At 40.5% G+C, this 15,650-nt stretch overlaps 1 protein-coding gene across 4 annotated transcripts in view; it reads right to left on the bottom strand.

Annotated features, from left to right (window-relative positions):
* LOC118390349 (pyruvate carboxylase, mitochondrial-like) overlaps positions 1–15,650 on the bottom strand; it is a 96,084-nt gene that overhangs the window by 56,196 nt on the left and 24,238 nt on the right. For all 4 annotated transcript variants that reach the window (XM_035780810.2, XM_035780807.2, XM_035780808.2 and 1 more), the window contains exon 9: positions 4,223–4,385. In XM_035780810.2, coding sequence (XP_035636703.1) covers positions 4,223–4,385 — 163 coding nt within the window. The remainder of the gene's footprint in view (positions 1–4,222; positions 4,386–15,650) is intronic.

Here is a 15,650-nt window from a genome sequence, read left to right as displayed (position 1 = left end):
TGATGAAGGACAACACAGAATAGTAAACCGACATCAAGTAGAATAATAAATAAAAATGCTAGAGTGTGAAAGAATGGAAGGTAAACAAAGGAGATCTTGGTAAACGGAGACTGAAAAGAGGCAAGCGTGAAGAGGCATGAATTGAGTGGATTCAGGAATTTAGTGGGTTCAGAAATTCAGTGGATTGAGGAATTTAGTGGGTGGGTGGGTATAAGGCCTTATTTCAAACCTTTACATTTCATTCCATTGGCCATGAACCGCAAGTCAATGGATGAAGAAGAAGTGAACTCAAATCAGTATAGAAGAGAGTGAACGGCTCTTTAAAATGAGCTATAAAAAAACCCCAGTTAAAATCACAGGAGGCTGCTGATGGGAGGACGGCTCATAATAAGTCTGGAACAGAGCGAATGGAACGGCATCAAACACAGAGAAACCATGTGTTTGATGTATTTGACACCATTCCATATATTTCCACTCCAACCGTTACCAAGAGCCCGTCCTCCCCAATTAAAGGTGCCCTCAACCTCCTGTGCTATAAATACAAATTATTCAACCCCCCTTCCATTAACACTGTATAAATGTAGTCGTGGACTGATTCAATCCCCCCCCCCCTTCAGCTTTCATTAACACTGTATAAATGTAGTCGTGGACTGATTCAATTCCTCCTCCCCCTACCTTCCAACCTACACAACAATAGTCCCTGCACGCACTGGGTTGGAAAGCCACAAATGGCAACTGAGAAAGCAGGGACAAGAAACATCCATCTCCTCGCTCAGTGACAGTATCAATATTGCAGTAGAAACAGCCAAACAAACTTGAGGAGGACATGCCTTTTTCAAATCCATAAATGTTCAAATACATCCATTTAAAATCTCACCCCAATGCAGTAGTTTGAGGTCAGCTGTTCCCACACTTCTGAGTGGGGAACAACAGAGGCAGTAGAACAATAGAGAGACGGACTGTACAACGGGATATGTGAAACCCCTCTGGGAATATTGAACGTGGCTGAGATTTGCAGTCCAGAGCTGCCTTCTTTATCTAATGCCAGGTCGCCATGTCATTAAAGCCAGCATGGCTATACTTTGGTTACAGGTGAGATTGCCCAACTAAACACAGGGAAGGGAAACGCTGAGCAAAATTCAATTGTTTCAAACGGCTTATTTTGGGGGGGGTGACTAGCTACTTGAGCACAGAAAATATACTCACTTTGTGAACCTTTAAAATAACAATTCTGCAATTCCAAGAATTTGATGACGTAGTCATTTGAAAAGTTAAAAATATGAATATAATTTGCCTGCCTGTATAAGTTAGTCTGAGCAGGAGTCATCAGAACCGATATAGAATGGTTCCCTGGAAACTGCCCTGCTCAGTACAGTTGCTCAAGTATTCATCCCCCTAATGGATAAAGAGAACAGGACAGGTACTAATACATATTTAGCAGTGGAGGGAGCTGGGGACGTCTCACTGTGCTGAGAGTGGGGTGTGGCTGGGATGGGACGCAGTCCTAAATTAACTGCATACGTAAAACATGCATCTAAATGAATACACGAAGCATGTGAATCATCCAAGTCTAGTCAGTCCACAATACATGAAAGTAGTAGTATTCTTTATTCCACAGTGGGTCATTTCATGTGGAAGCTAGTCTGCAGACCATGCCAGTTTCTGGCACAAAAACCGAAGAGAACAATAACCAGACGACCCAATAAGACAGATCACACCGCCAGAGAGCCTAGAAAGCTAGCCACCACAAACATCCTTTGCCTGTTTATAGAATGCCTGCAAGTTCTCCTGTTCCCTGCTCGGAATTCACAAGTATGTGTTCCATTTTATGTCGTCTCGCCTTGGGAATATTTCACAAATGATGGTTTTGTTAACATGGGGGCAACACAGAGCTTAATACAGAATACTAATGTAATTTTCAGCTTTGCCTTTATTCCCTGGGCCATCTGAAAACCACATAAAAACAAAAATGGCACCACTGGTTCAAAGATTTGCCGTTAAGAGCTGTGAAAGCCAACAAATAACAAAACATGGAAGTCTTCATGGACCAATTCAGCAAAACTCCTACTCAACGTGTACAACCTTGACTTTTGTTTAGCATTCTCAGACGCAAGCCCAACTGAATTCAAATGTCTCCATATTGGCCATGCCCTTGGGAATACCTGCACGAAGAGTCGAATATGCATGGAGTTTAGATAATGGCTAATCGGATATATAAAAGGTAGTTTATCGTTGCCACCCGGCACGTCTCCAGTAGAATGGGAATGGCCCATTCCAAACAGTCTGGAATGTCTCAGCTGAACATTCATCATGCTACGGTTGTTGTTCAGGACCATAATGATGAGGATGATGGCAACGACAACGCAGTGATCACAATAACAACGCTGGTCAATGTCTTGGCACACTTGATACTGAACATTTCCTTGACAGACTGCTTAAAGTAGACAGAGGTAATTCTGTTGTTTTCATGTGCAGTTCTCATTTACCACCTGCCCAGTTAGTGAACAGAATACAAAAACATATCGACTGACGTCAAAATAATTCAAAGGAACCGTTGACAAGCTAACAAAGTAAACTGATCCAATGCCAGTGATTACCTATTGAACCGATGACAAGTATTAACGCTTCTTTTCCCTACCTACTAAATTATGGTGCTCCTACTCGCCCTGCATATCTGAATCCCATCCATTAGGAGTTGCATCCTCATTCATCAATGTGTCTTCAAATTAGCTTCTGAAGAAACCTGCGCCCCTCCCTCTTCCCCAGTCTTTACTAGATGTCACATTCACACGTTGCTTACAAGTGGGGGGGGGGGTTCATTATTTTCTTTGCACAAACATTTTCCTTCACTCGTAATGTCTGGGAAAGCAGAGAACAAAAAAATAAGTTGACACTTGTTATTCAGACAAACCGGGAGGAGGGGGAAGGAAAGAGAACCCGTCTGTAGTGTGTACCTCATCTACTATCCTGTCCCTGGACAACACCGAAACATTCCTTCTGCATTTCACCCTTCTGGCGCCACTCTACACCTATTTACTCACATCCATAATGCATCAAGTTGTCAATATTGATGCTCTACCCATCACCTGCTGCATCTCTCATGGACAATAACAACGGCCGCATTACATTGCCTTTCAATTAGAGGTAAGGAAAAAGACCGACACGGAGACAGAGACCGTTCCAAATCCCACAGGGTGCGTTGAGTAAAAGTAGGGGGGGAAAAAAACTTTCATAACTTCAAAGACTATGACTTTTGATACATCCTTAACTCTCAGAACTGTGGAATGAGAACTTAGTATCAATTGCTCAGCACCTTGATGCAGAACTTGTTTACACAAACTGCCTGCACTGGGTACTTGATGTTATATATAGTCCTCTGTAGCTCAGTTGGTAGAGCCTTGGGCTTGCAACACCAAGAGTGGGTTCGATTCCCCGGAGAACCCATACGTAAAATGTATGCACGCATGTCTTAGTTGCTTTGGATAAAAGTGTCTGCTAAATGGCATATTATTATTATTATCTTTTTTAAATATGTATTATGGAGAATTGCCTTCTCATGGAAGGAAAAACCATCAAGCGTTCCCAATTTTCTGAGGAAAGAGCTAAGAATTTGCGAATCGTCTCAGGAATTAAAGGCACGTGGTTTATCAAAACACCACAAGATAGTTTTGGAGCGGTGTTTCTGTATCTTCCTTTAAGCTTGGCAATTTACTGGATATATGTGCTCAGATAGATCCCTGAGGGCAGTCCGAGCAGATCTGAGGCTGAACTCTTAATGCATTAGGAAAAAACCCAGCTCCTTCGTGTGAATCAGAGAGACCAGGTAGACGACCAGACTAGACAGACAATCTACAGCTGGAACAGACAGGGATTTTGGGCTGATTCAAGGCCTACATGTCAAACAACCGGGGGATATCAATATTGGTTCCATTATTTATTTCAAAACGCAACTCATCCCCAACAATCATTCAGACCAGAGGGCTCCTGTGGGAACAGGGTCGGTACGCCAAGTCTACAGCATTAACTAAATAAACACTCAACTACAGAACCCTAAATGGACATGCATAAGTAGAGCTAGGAGGGTTATTTCCTGGGAAATAGTTCTGTCGGGGCTCATGGGTCAGGAAACCTTCTGGCCCTACATGGAGGGAGAGACTGCGCCTCATTATAACTGAGTGGCAGTCTGCAGGGAGGGGGGATGGGGGGGGGAGCTGTTGCTTACCTCAAGCCGTCCAGTGTCAGGCTGGAAGCCACGGGCAGGGTCCTCTGTGGTCACACGGCATTGGATGGCGAAGCCATTTATCCGGATCTTATCCTGCTTCAGGCCCAGCTCTGGCAGGCTACGCCCCTCACACACGTGCAGCTGAGCATGAACCAGGTCCACACTGACAGGAAGAGGTCGGGGAGAGTAGAAAGGGAGAATTTTACTGTCTGAATTGACAAGGAAAACACAAGAAAATGCACTCGGTTGTGCATAAAGTTCCAACTCTGGTATGTCTGTCTACAGGAGTTACCAGTTCAGAATCTTTTTTTTTTATCTTGATACCCATGACAAACTTCAGATACCTTGTGTGAAATTCCCCTACACGATACACAAGCAGTGTGGTGACATTCACAACTGATGTGAAGATGAGAGTTCACAAAGCAATATCTATTCCCATTTTAAAACGTGATGTTAGGTTGATGACACGCCTTCAGTGCACTTGAATAATAGACCTGAGAGATGGGGGGTGGGGGGGGTTCAGAGGGGAACAGAGCGCATAAAAAGGTATTCAGGGTAAGGAAAGATAACTGACACTATGCTCCACTGTGACCACAGCCAACAATCCAGAAGGAGCTGGAACTGGTTTCTGTTCAGTCACGAATGGAGAGGAATTTAAATCTGATGCGTCATGATGCTATGAGAGCAAAAAAACTAAAAACCCTATTGCTGTTAACTTTTACAGGAACATCTGTCCATTTAGCAATTTAATGATGAAAAAGGTTGGTAGAAAATCTATTTAACGGTAATTCAAACTCAAAGCTCCACGCCACACGAGGGAACGTTTTTGTAATGGCTCCTAGGCAAATCTCAACAAATCCAAGTCAATGATATCACTTTTGTCTACCGCACACTGAATGACTAAAATATACGTGTGCATGTCTTTGCCTCGAGGCTGAGGGAACACTTTTTCTTACCAATAAAAAAAGAAGGGACAGAGTTGTACTTACATTAAAATGTTAAACATCAATTTAAGGAACAAAGTGTCTGGGCAGGAGGTTTTTTGTTGCATCAATGGATTGAAACATTTTGGCTGGTGGTGACAAATACTTGATGAAGAGTCAGACACAAAGGCAAAATGTTCTGCGATGAAACACAGAATCTCAGGCCATGGAGTAGGTTGGACGCTGCTTATGTCTGAGAGACGGAATATCGTCTAAACTGACAGAAACAATTGCAGAAACAACTGGGCAGGCTGAGAATAAGTGACTGTGTAGCTTGAAAACCGACATTCATTTCATACTAACATCACTTAATGTATACCATTATTTCTCCACCTTCTCCCGCTCGGCAGAAGACTTTGTCAACCACTTCGCGGGGGGTTGACGATATCCGTTCCTCATTCACTCTCAGCCTACTGAGCCCATAACAAAAACTACCTACTCCTTGACCTCTTGATTGCTAACGGTCGATGCAAAACAGGATTGCTGCCACCAAACAATACATTTGATGTTGAAAATGCACTTCGAAATATATGTTTAAAGGGCTTTTCTACAAGTAAGGTCAAACGGAAGTGTTCATTGTAAGAAAATTGCATGTATTTGTGAAATTCTATCATTTAGTGGGTGGAACGTTACATATTTGATATAATAGCTGACATTCTTGTAGCCATGTTCACGTTCTCTATAGTGCGCTTTAAACGTGTGTGCCCAGTCAAAAAAATAATAATTTTAAGAAGATATTTACTACTACATGAAATTAAAAGTAAGTGGCTGCATTTCAAACTTGATTAACAGAAAACAAAGATATCAAGAGGCACAGGATCTGGTGAAAATCAATGGGGGGGAGCAGCTTCTGCCTCTTATTTTTCTTCTTGACTTGTTTTGTCATTTGGTATTTACACAGACTAAGACAGGTGTTACCAAGGTCTCAGTAAGACATAATGACAAATCGAGGCAGTAATCCCTTCCAACTGAAGCAACGGGTCGTTTTGTAATATTGGATTAACCCAACTGTTCTCCCCACTTTCACTACCTCCAAGACAATTAGTCGTAAAAAAAAAAAGAAAAGAAAAGGGCCCTTCACACCTTGGTGTGAAACCATGTGATCTCACAGGAATAGAAAAGCACTCCCCCCTCTCCCAATTAAATACAAAGAGGCTTTATTGCCATGGGGAACATGTTTACATTGCCAAAGCAAGTGAAATAAACTCAACAAGTGAGAAACAAAAAAAAAACAACAGAATTTGACAGTAAATATTGCGCTCAAAAAGGTTTCAAAAAGAGACATCAAGTGTTATTATCAGCTAAATACAGTGTTTAAGCAATATGCGAATAGTTGAAGTACGACTAGTAGGAGAAGAAAGAAATAAGTTGAATTTACAATGTTTGTTTGTACTCCACTGGATGCCCTTTTCTCATGGCAACGGGCCACACATCTTACATTTACATTACATTTAAGTCATTTAGCAGACGCTCTTATCCAGAGCGACTTACAAATTGGTGCATTCACCTTATGACATCCAGTGGAACAGCCACTTTACAATAGTGCATCTAAATCTTTTAAGGGGGGTGAGAAGGATTACTTTATCCTATCCTAGGTATTCCTTAAAGAGGTGGGGTTTCAGGTGTCTCCGGAAGGTGGTGATTGACTCCGCTGTCCTGGCGTCGTGAGGGAGTGTGTTCCACCATTGGGGAGCCAGAGCAGCGAACAGTTTTGACTGGGCTGAGCGGGAACTGTACTTCCTCAGTGGTAGGGAGGCGAGCAGGCCAGAGGTGGATGAACGCAGTGCCCTTGTTTGGGTGTAGGGCCTGATCAGAGCCTGGAGGTACTGAGGTGCCGTTCCACTCACAGCTCCGTAGGCAAGCACCATGGTCTTGTAGCGGATGCGAGCTTCAACTGGAAGCCAGTGGAGAGAGCGGAGGAGCGGGGTGACGTGAGAGAACTTGGGAAGGTTGAACACCAGACGGGCTGCGGCGTTCTGGATGAGTTGTAGGGGTTTAATGGCACAGGCAGGGAGTCCAGACAACAGCGAGTTGCAGTAATCCAGACGGGAGATGACAAGTGCCTGATGCTTGATGCTGATCTTGATGCTGTGATTGCACTGTTGAAGTACAGCTTGAAATATACATATTCATGTTAGCAGACAGAGCTTACTGATTACTTAACATGTTCAAAGCATGTGTGTGTAGATAGATCAATACAGTTGAAGTATTAGTATTTAGTAGCAATGCCTTTAAATAGTTTAACTTGGGTCATACGTTTCAGGTAGCCTTACACAAGCATCCCACAATAAATTGGGTGAACTTTGGCCCATTCCTACTGACAGAGCTGCTGTAACTGAGTCAGGTTTGTAGGCCTCCACGCTTTTTCAATTCTGCCCACAAATGTTCTAGGATTTTGTGATGGCCACTCCAATACCTTGACTTTGTCGTCCTTAAGCCATTCTGCCACAACTTTGGAAGTATGCTTGGGGTCATTGCCCATTTGGAAGACCCATTTGCAACCAAGCTTTAACTTCCTGACTGATGTCTTGAGAGGTTGCTTCAATATATCCACAATTCTCCTCCCTCATGATGCCATCTATTTTGTGAAGTGCACCAGTCCCTCCTGCAGCAAAGAACCCCCACAACATGATGCTGTCACCCCTGTGCTTCAAGGTTGGGATGGTGTTCTTAGGCTGCAAGCCTCCCCCTTTTCCCTCCAAACATAACGATGGTCATTACGGCCAAACAGTTCTATTTTTGTTTCATCAGACCAAAGGACATTTCTCCAAAAAGTACAATCTTTGTCCCCATGTGCAGTTGAAAACAGCAGTCAGGCTTTTTTTTTTTTTTTTTTTTAAATGGTGGTTTTGGAGCAGTGGCTTCTTCCTTACTGAGCGGCCTTTCAGGTTATGTCGATATAGGACTCGTTTTACTGTGGATATAGATACTTCTTTACCCGTTTCCTCCAGCATCTTCACAAGGTCCTTGGCTGTTGTTCTGGGATCGATTTACACTTTTCGCACCAAAGTACGCTCATCTCTAGGAAACCGTGGTCCCATGGTGTTTATACTTGTTTATCTGTACAAACAATAGTATGCGTGGTACCTTCAGGTGTTTGGAAATTGCAATTTGTTTTCTGATGTCTTGGCTGATTTATTTTGATGTTCCCATGATGTCAAGCAAAGAGGCAAAGTTTGAAGGTAGGCCTTGAAATACATCCACAGGTACACCTCCAATTGACTCAAATGATGTCAATTAGCCAGAAGCTTCTAAAGCCATGACATCATTTTCTGCTATTTAAAAAGGCACAGTCAACTTAGTGTATGTAAACTTCTGACCCACTGGAATTGCGATACAGTGAATTATAAGTGAAATAATCTGTCTGTAAACAATTGTTGGAAAAATTACTTGTCATGCACAAAGTAGATGTCCTAACCGACTTGCCAAAATTATAGTTTGGTAACAAGACATTTGTGGAGTGGTTGAAAAATAAATTTTAATGACTCCAACCTAAGTGTATGTAAACTTCCGACTTCAACTGTATGTATGTATTTAGTCAGCCACCAATTGTGCAAGTTATCCCACTTAAAAAGATGAGGCCTGTAATTTTCATCAAAGGTACACTTAAACTATGACAGACAGAATGAGAAAAAAAGATCCAGAAAATCACATTGTAGGATTTTTAGTGAATTTATTTGCAAATTATGGTGGAAAATAAGTATTTGGTCACCTACAAACAAGCAAGATCTCTGGCTCTCACAGACCTGTAACAACTTCTTCTAGAAGTCCTCCACTCATTACCTGTATTAATGGCACCTGTTTGAACTTGTTATCAGTATAAAACACACCTGTCCACAACCTCAAACAGTCACACTCCAAACTCCACTATGGCCAAGACCAAAGAGCTGTCAAAGGACACCAGAAACAAAATTGTAGACCTGCACCAGGCTGGGAAGACTGAATCTGAAATAGGTAAGCAGCTTGTTTTGAAGAAATCAACTGTGGGAGCAATTATTAGGAAATGGAAGACATAGAAGACCACTGATAATCTCCCTCGATCTGGGGCTCCACGCAAGATCTCACCCCGTGGGGTCAAAATGATCACAAGAACGGTGAGCAAAAATCCCAGAACCACACGGGGGGACCTAGTGAATGACCTGCAGAGAGCTGGGACCAAAGTAACAAAGCCTACCATCAGCAAGGGCATTGAAGATGAAACGTGGCTGGGTCTTTCAGCATGACAATGATCCCAAGCACACCGCCCGTGCAACGAATGAGTGTCTTTGTAAGAAGCATTTCAAGGTCCTGGAGTGGCCTAGCCAGTCTCCAGATCTCAACCCCATAGAAAATCTTTGGAGGGAGTTGAAAGTCTGTGTTGCCCAGCAACAGACCCAAAACATCACTGCTCTAGAGGAGATCTGCATGGAGGAATCGGCCAAATACCAGCAACAGTGTGTGAAAACCTTGTGAAGACTTACAGAAAACGTTTGACCTCTGTCATTGCCAACAAAAGGGTATATAACAAAGTATTGAGAAACTTTTATTATTGACCAAATACTTATTTTCCACCAAAATTTGCAAATAAATTCATTAAAAATCCTACAATGTGATTTACTGGATTCTTCTCTTATTTTGTCTGTAATGGTTGAAGTGTACCTATGATGCAAATTACAGGCCTCTCATATTTTTAAGTGAGAGACCTTGCACAATTGGTGGCTGACTAAATAATTTTGCCACACTGTATGTATGTATGTATGTATGTATGTATGTATGTATGTATGTATGTATGTATGTATGTTACTGAGTGACCTGGAAAGTTACTGAGAAAAGGGGACATGCAGAAAGTTCATATTCTGTTCAAATATGTTATTGTGGAATATGAAATGTTCTTAAGGAGGGAGGCAAAAGGGCAAGTCTAGTGTCAGTTCTTGATATGGCAGACCAGTTGCTGAGGAACCACAACCATGAGGGATGTGGAACTCAACTGGAGATAAGGTCAGCTGTTGAAGTGAAAAGACACTGCTGGGAGCGGAGCACCCCGAAGACCAATCTCATTTACAGTCCTCTCACACACACACAAATTCCATGCCCATGCGGGTCCTGGGCTTCGGCAGGGCCATGACAATAAGAGGAACATAGTGTGTTTCTGCCTAACAGAGGACAGTGCAGCTTAAACACGCAAGGAGATGACTCTGCCTAGTTCAAAGGTATAAAGAAAATGTGCTTGTGGGACTTGTATATTGTCTTTCTAGCTGTATCACCCAGTGGGTGAATAAACTCTGTTTGAGCTTTTTCCCTAGTCATCCTTTTGAGTTTTTACTCTGTTTTTTTCCAGAACCTAACAGCACACGGCAGTCTTATGCCTGACAGATACAGGAATTGATCAATGTTTGATTTGTTTTCAAATTCTTTGTGTTGTCTGTGGGAAATATGCATCTCTAATGTAGTCATACATTTTGCACAAGTTTAGTAAGCGAAGCGCAGTTTCTCTCCCGCTCAATAATTATTCTCCTGGATCTGTCTCTGCCCTGGGCCCAGCAGCTCAGCTACTTCTAAAAAAGAGGTAAAGAACCTCCATCTTAGCACACCTAGCAAGGGCCTTGGCTTTTCATGGCAAGAACTAGTAACTGATAAGTTAGGGAAAGAGCAGGCTCCTACCTGCAATTTAGTACATTTCTAATTGGGGCTGAAGAACCTAAGTACAAGCAGTTTAGGTAAAGACTTAAAGAGCTAACATTCAAGGAGAAGTCACTTCAGAGCACAGCCTCTGCAACTCAAGGAAGGGTGAAAAGACAAAAGCAACCAGGAACACAATTCGAGGAGAGGAAAGGAGAACGCCACAAGCACAACAACTTGGGACCAAAGGACACACGGCCACTTTGAGCAGATTGAGTATGACATTTAATGTTCATAATGTCAAGGTCTTTAAATCTCATCTTTCATTCTATTTCATCATCATTATGTTTTGTACATATTTGGATTAGTGACGTTAAAATGTTGACGGTATAAAATAATTACGTTCTTGTTATTCTGGCAAAGTGAATAAAAAAAAAAATTGCTAAGTCAGGTCCTCTCTGAAGATAAAATGTTTTCCAATAAAAGGACTGGCACCTAGATTTCATAATTTATTGTAATAATTATACACACACGTCAAACAGACAATCCATGCTTTTTTTTGATTGATCTCTTATCTAACTCCTATACCCAGAGAACACTAGACTGAAACTCTTGATTTCAGTCCCAAACTCTCTTAGGGTGGCAGGATGAAAGAAAAGGGGTGGAAAATACCCAGAAAATACAAGAGGAGGAGGACAGAGGGAGACAGAGGAGACTGCATTGCACAAAACCAAAGATGTGATATGAGCTGGAAGCAGAGGGAGTGAAGGAGGGGGGGAGAGAGGGAGACATGAGGGGGGATTAATATATTCAGTGTGATTTCTTATTCCACTTTAATTGCTGATGCCAGGCAGCATATGTAGCGCTGGTGTGGATGTGCTGGAAAATTCTGCACCTCTCCCTCCTAACAAACCAAAATCCTTCCACTGAAAGCCTCTCCACTTTAACCCATTTTTATTTGAATAAGATCCAGGTCTTTGAACCAGCCCCCAAACACACCAAGCCGCTGACAAGCTTTCCCTCATCCTTGTGTGCCAGTTTAGTAGTCTTCTCTACCCTCGTCTACCCGTCTCACATTCGTCATTTCTTGCAGAATAGACAAACAAATATGCAGCTGCAATCTAGCCACAACTCAGTGATTAGAAACCCATTACAGGGTCAGTGACAGAGCCTACACTGAGCTGTAAACACACACACACACACACACACACACACACACACACACACACACACACACAGAATTGAATTAAGGGAGAGGAGTGGGAAGAAGAATTGGAGTGGCGCAAATGCTGAGAGAATTGAGGTCTGCCATAAGCCTGTCTTAACTTAATTTATAGAAGGGAAAGCACAACACAACAATGACCTCCACCCAAAGTATGTGGGCTCCATACCGCAGGATACTGTTCCTAAAGCCCGTTTCAAGAGGAGGCATTATATCACAGTAACGTAAGAAGATATTGTGAATGCACCAAAAATGATTTGATCTACACTGACTGAAATGCATTAGTCTTCATGTGAAAGGAGGAAAAAAGGGATGTTGTGAGACTGGAGAGGTTGCAGAGTCCAAGGAGTGAACACATTACGATGACATGGGCCATTTCCAGTGATTCCCAATACCACGCAGTAGGCAGAATGGGTCCTTAATTGGTCTTAATCACTGGGACCAATGACAAGTCATGATACAGGCAGAGGCAGACTGCCAAAAACAGAGGCGTAATAGCCTACCAACCAGAGAACTATATACGGACCAGAGAATTCAACACGTAGTCGGAGGAGAACATAGCCAGTGGCTAGGGCTATGGCACGAATGCCCCTTTGGCAAGTTAGACTCAATAGCATTACAGTCATGTGCCTATCCAGAGCCAATCACTCAGAGCAGTGCGCCAGCAGAATGCCAATTGCAGTCTGACAGATTCAATTTAATACGACAAGATGGACATTTAGAACGAATGAACCTACATTCCTTCCACATGACTACAGAAGTCTCTGCCAGGTGCACAGAAGAAAAGTCATACATATCAATCTGTGCGTGAGTCAATGTGTATGTGCACACAAACACAAAATAAGACTTAAAAAAATAAAAAATAAAAAGACGCAGCATCGCATTCATCCCTCCTGAATGATTACTTTGGCTGCATCTGATAAGTGCACAACCCATGGCTATTGTCAGTGTTTGAACTCTGAATGCATGAGATGGGTGAGATTAGGCACTTTAATCATCTCTAGTCTCAAGTAGGAACTCCAAACGACATAGCGCTGCGCGACATGATTCTGGCTCTGAAAGTAGAACTCAGTATAGACTGATTCATATGGGAAGGAAAACTTGGTAAGAGCATCACGTCCTAAACGATCTGCTACATCAGTCCATTTGCTTCATAATAATAATTCCAGGACTTCTAGAGGGTTCCTTTTGCGTTGGCACAGCATAGGAATCCTATAGTCCTTCACTGGTCAATTAGAAACACGTATTTAAGTGTCAACTATTTTTCTTAAAACCACTCAAATGGACACAACAGTCATAGTACAAGGATTCATCTATAAAGCATTACATCTATACACATGTACACATAAACAAAAATAAATAAAGTTGAGTGGATAAAAGGACAATCGGGCACTTCTAAAAGAAAAGTCTCTGTGGCAGGATTTGGCGCAAGCATTTACATTATTGTTACTTGAATTTTTTTCACAATTTATTATTTCTCATCAGGGCTGGACTTCTGACCAAAAAAAATAAATATCCCTAATTTCATTGTATAACCCACAGTAAAGCATAACATAACAACATAAACATTTATCTCGGGGAGTGTTTGTGTATCGACCAGTCTCAATAGCAAGACTGGCCAGTCCACATCAACATTTTACAAAACACCTTCAATATTGCTTGGATAAAACAGTACGGCTAGGGTTCTGTCCCAAAAGTGCATTTACAAAAAGCCTGTAGGGAGTGCAGCTTGTTACTTTCAGGTTTGTTTATCCGTTTGGTACCACTTTAGTTTTGCTCTCCAAAAGTGCTGACTCAAAAGCACCACGGCCATTTCCAGTATACACACTGCCTGTATCAGTGAGCTGAGTCATACAAATGTTGAAAGAAAAAAAAGCTTAGACATGATATAACATTTTCCTTTGCAGTTGTAACACCACAAGTCCATTAAAAACATGTTTACATTGACATTCATTTGGCATGCTGCAAAAATCACTTCCATTTCAAAAAAGAAACATAGCCTCCCTCTGGTGATTCATAGAGTTTTCCAGACAATATTGTCTTCAATATGGCATGCATTTAGCCACATCGAGGTCAAATCTGCAGGCATGGTTAAAATCTGCATTAACCCAGGTATAATTTGTGCCCCCATACTTCTGAAGCATAAATACCAGGTAGCACCAACGAATCAAACAGTTTAGCATAACATTTTTAAAAAGGTTAGCGTTACTCTTTGCAATGATTGCACCGAGGACACGAGTTGTGTGGTTAGCCATGTATGTACCTAACAGACAAAATCCAAAAAGGGCTTGACAATCAGTCCCAGATACTTGTACTCACTGACAACATTTAATAAGGAATAATAATATTGACGACGTAGTGTTCTCCCCGGTTCCTGTTCATCCTCAAGGCTAAAGCTTTGTTCGTCAACTCTTCAATCAAGCTCCCAAGCAGAAGAAAGCCACGTCAACCATGACGATCAAGCAGACGAAGCTTCTAGAAAACGGAAATAACTACAAAAACGGTGTCTCTTGCACCACCCCAGAATCTCCATAAGTGTTCAATTGGGTTGAGATCTGGTGACTGAGACGGCCATGGCACATGGTTTACCTTGTTTTCATGCTCCTCAAGCCATTCAGCGACCACTTGTGCCCTGTGGATTGGGGCACTGTCATCCACTCCCAACAGGATAGAAATGCGTCACCATAGGTTGAAGGTGATCCCTCAGAAGGGCTGTGTATTTACCTTGCCCTCTAAGGGGTTCAGTGGACCTGAACCATGCCAGGGAAATGCACCCCACGCCATCAGTGCCGCCGGGAACACTCATTTACTCAAGTGTTTCCATTCTTTTGGCAGTCCGGCTTTAAACTTCCTCTTGAAAGTTGTAATCGTACAATGCACAAGGTGCAATTTCAAAATTGGGTAGTGCATCATCAGTTCATCTTGTTAGTCATTTCATACTATATATAAAACAAATATATATATAATTATATATATATATATATATATATATATATATATAAATCTAAATAATATGATATAATATATATTATAAATATTATAAATATTTATTATAAATTATAAATATTTCTAATATATATTATATATATTATATATAATATTTATTATAAATTATAAATATTTCTAATATATATTATATATATTATATATATTATATACAATATATATTATATATAATATTTCTAATATATAATATTTCTAATATATATATATATAATATTTCTAATATATATAATATTTCTAATATATATAATATTTCTAATATATATATATAATATTTCTAATATATATTATATATAATATATATTATATATAATATATATTATAATATATATTATATATAATATTTATAATATATATATATATAATATATATAATATATAATATATATTATATATAATATTTATTATATATAATATTTATTATATATAATATTTATTATATAATATTTATTATATGATATATATATTTCTAATATATATATTTATAATATATATTATATATAATATTTATTATATAATATTTATAATATATATTATATAATATATATATATTAATATATTATATAATATATATTATAAATATTATATATTATATAATATATATATTAATATATTATATAATA

The sequence above is a fragment of the Oncorhynchus keta genome, chromosome 11, assembly GCF_023373465.1.
Source record: "Oncorhynchus keta strain PuntledgeMale-10-30-2019 chromosome 11, Oket_V2, whole genome shotgun sequence".
Lineage (NCBI taxonomy): Eukaryota > Metazoa > Chordata > Actinopteri > Salmoniformes > Salmonidae > Oncorhynchus > Oncorhynchus keta.
The sequence above is the reverse complement of the archived record's forward strand: the minus strand, read 5'-3'. Positions and strand labels throughout refer to the sequence as shown.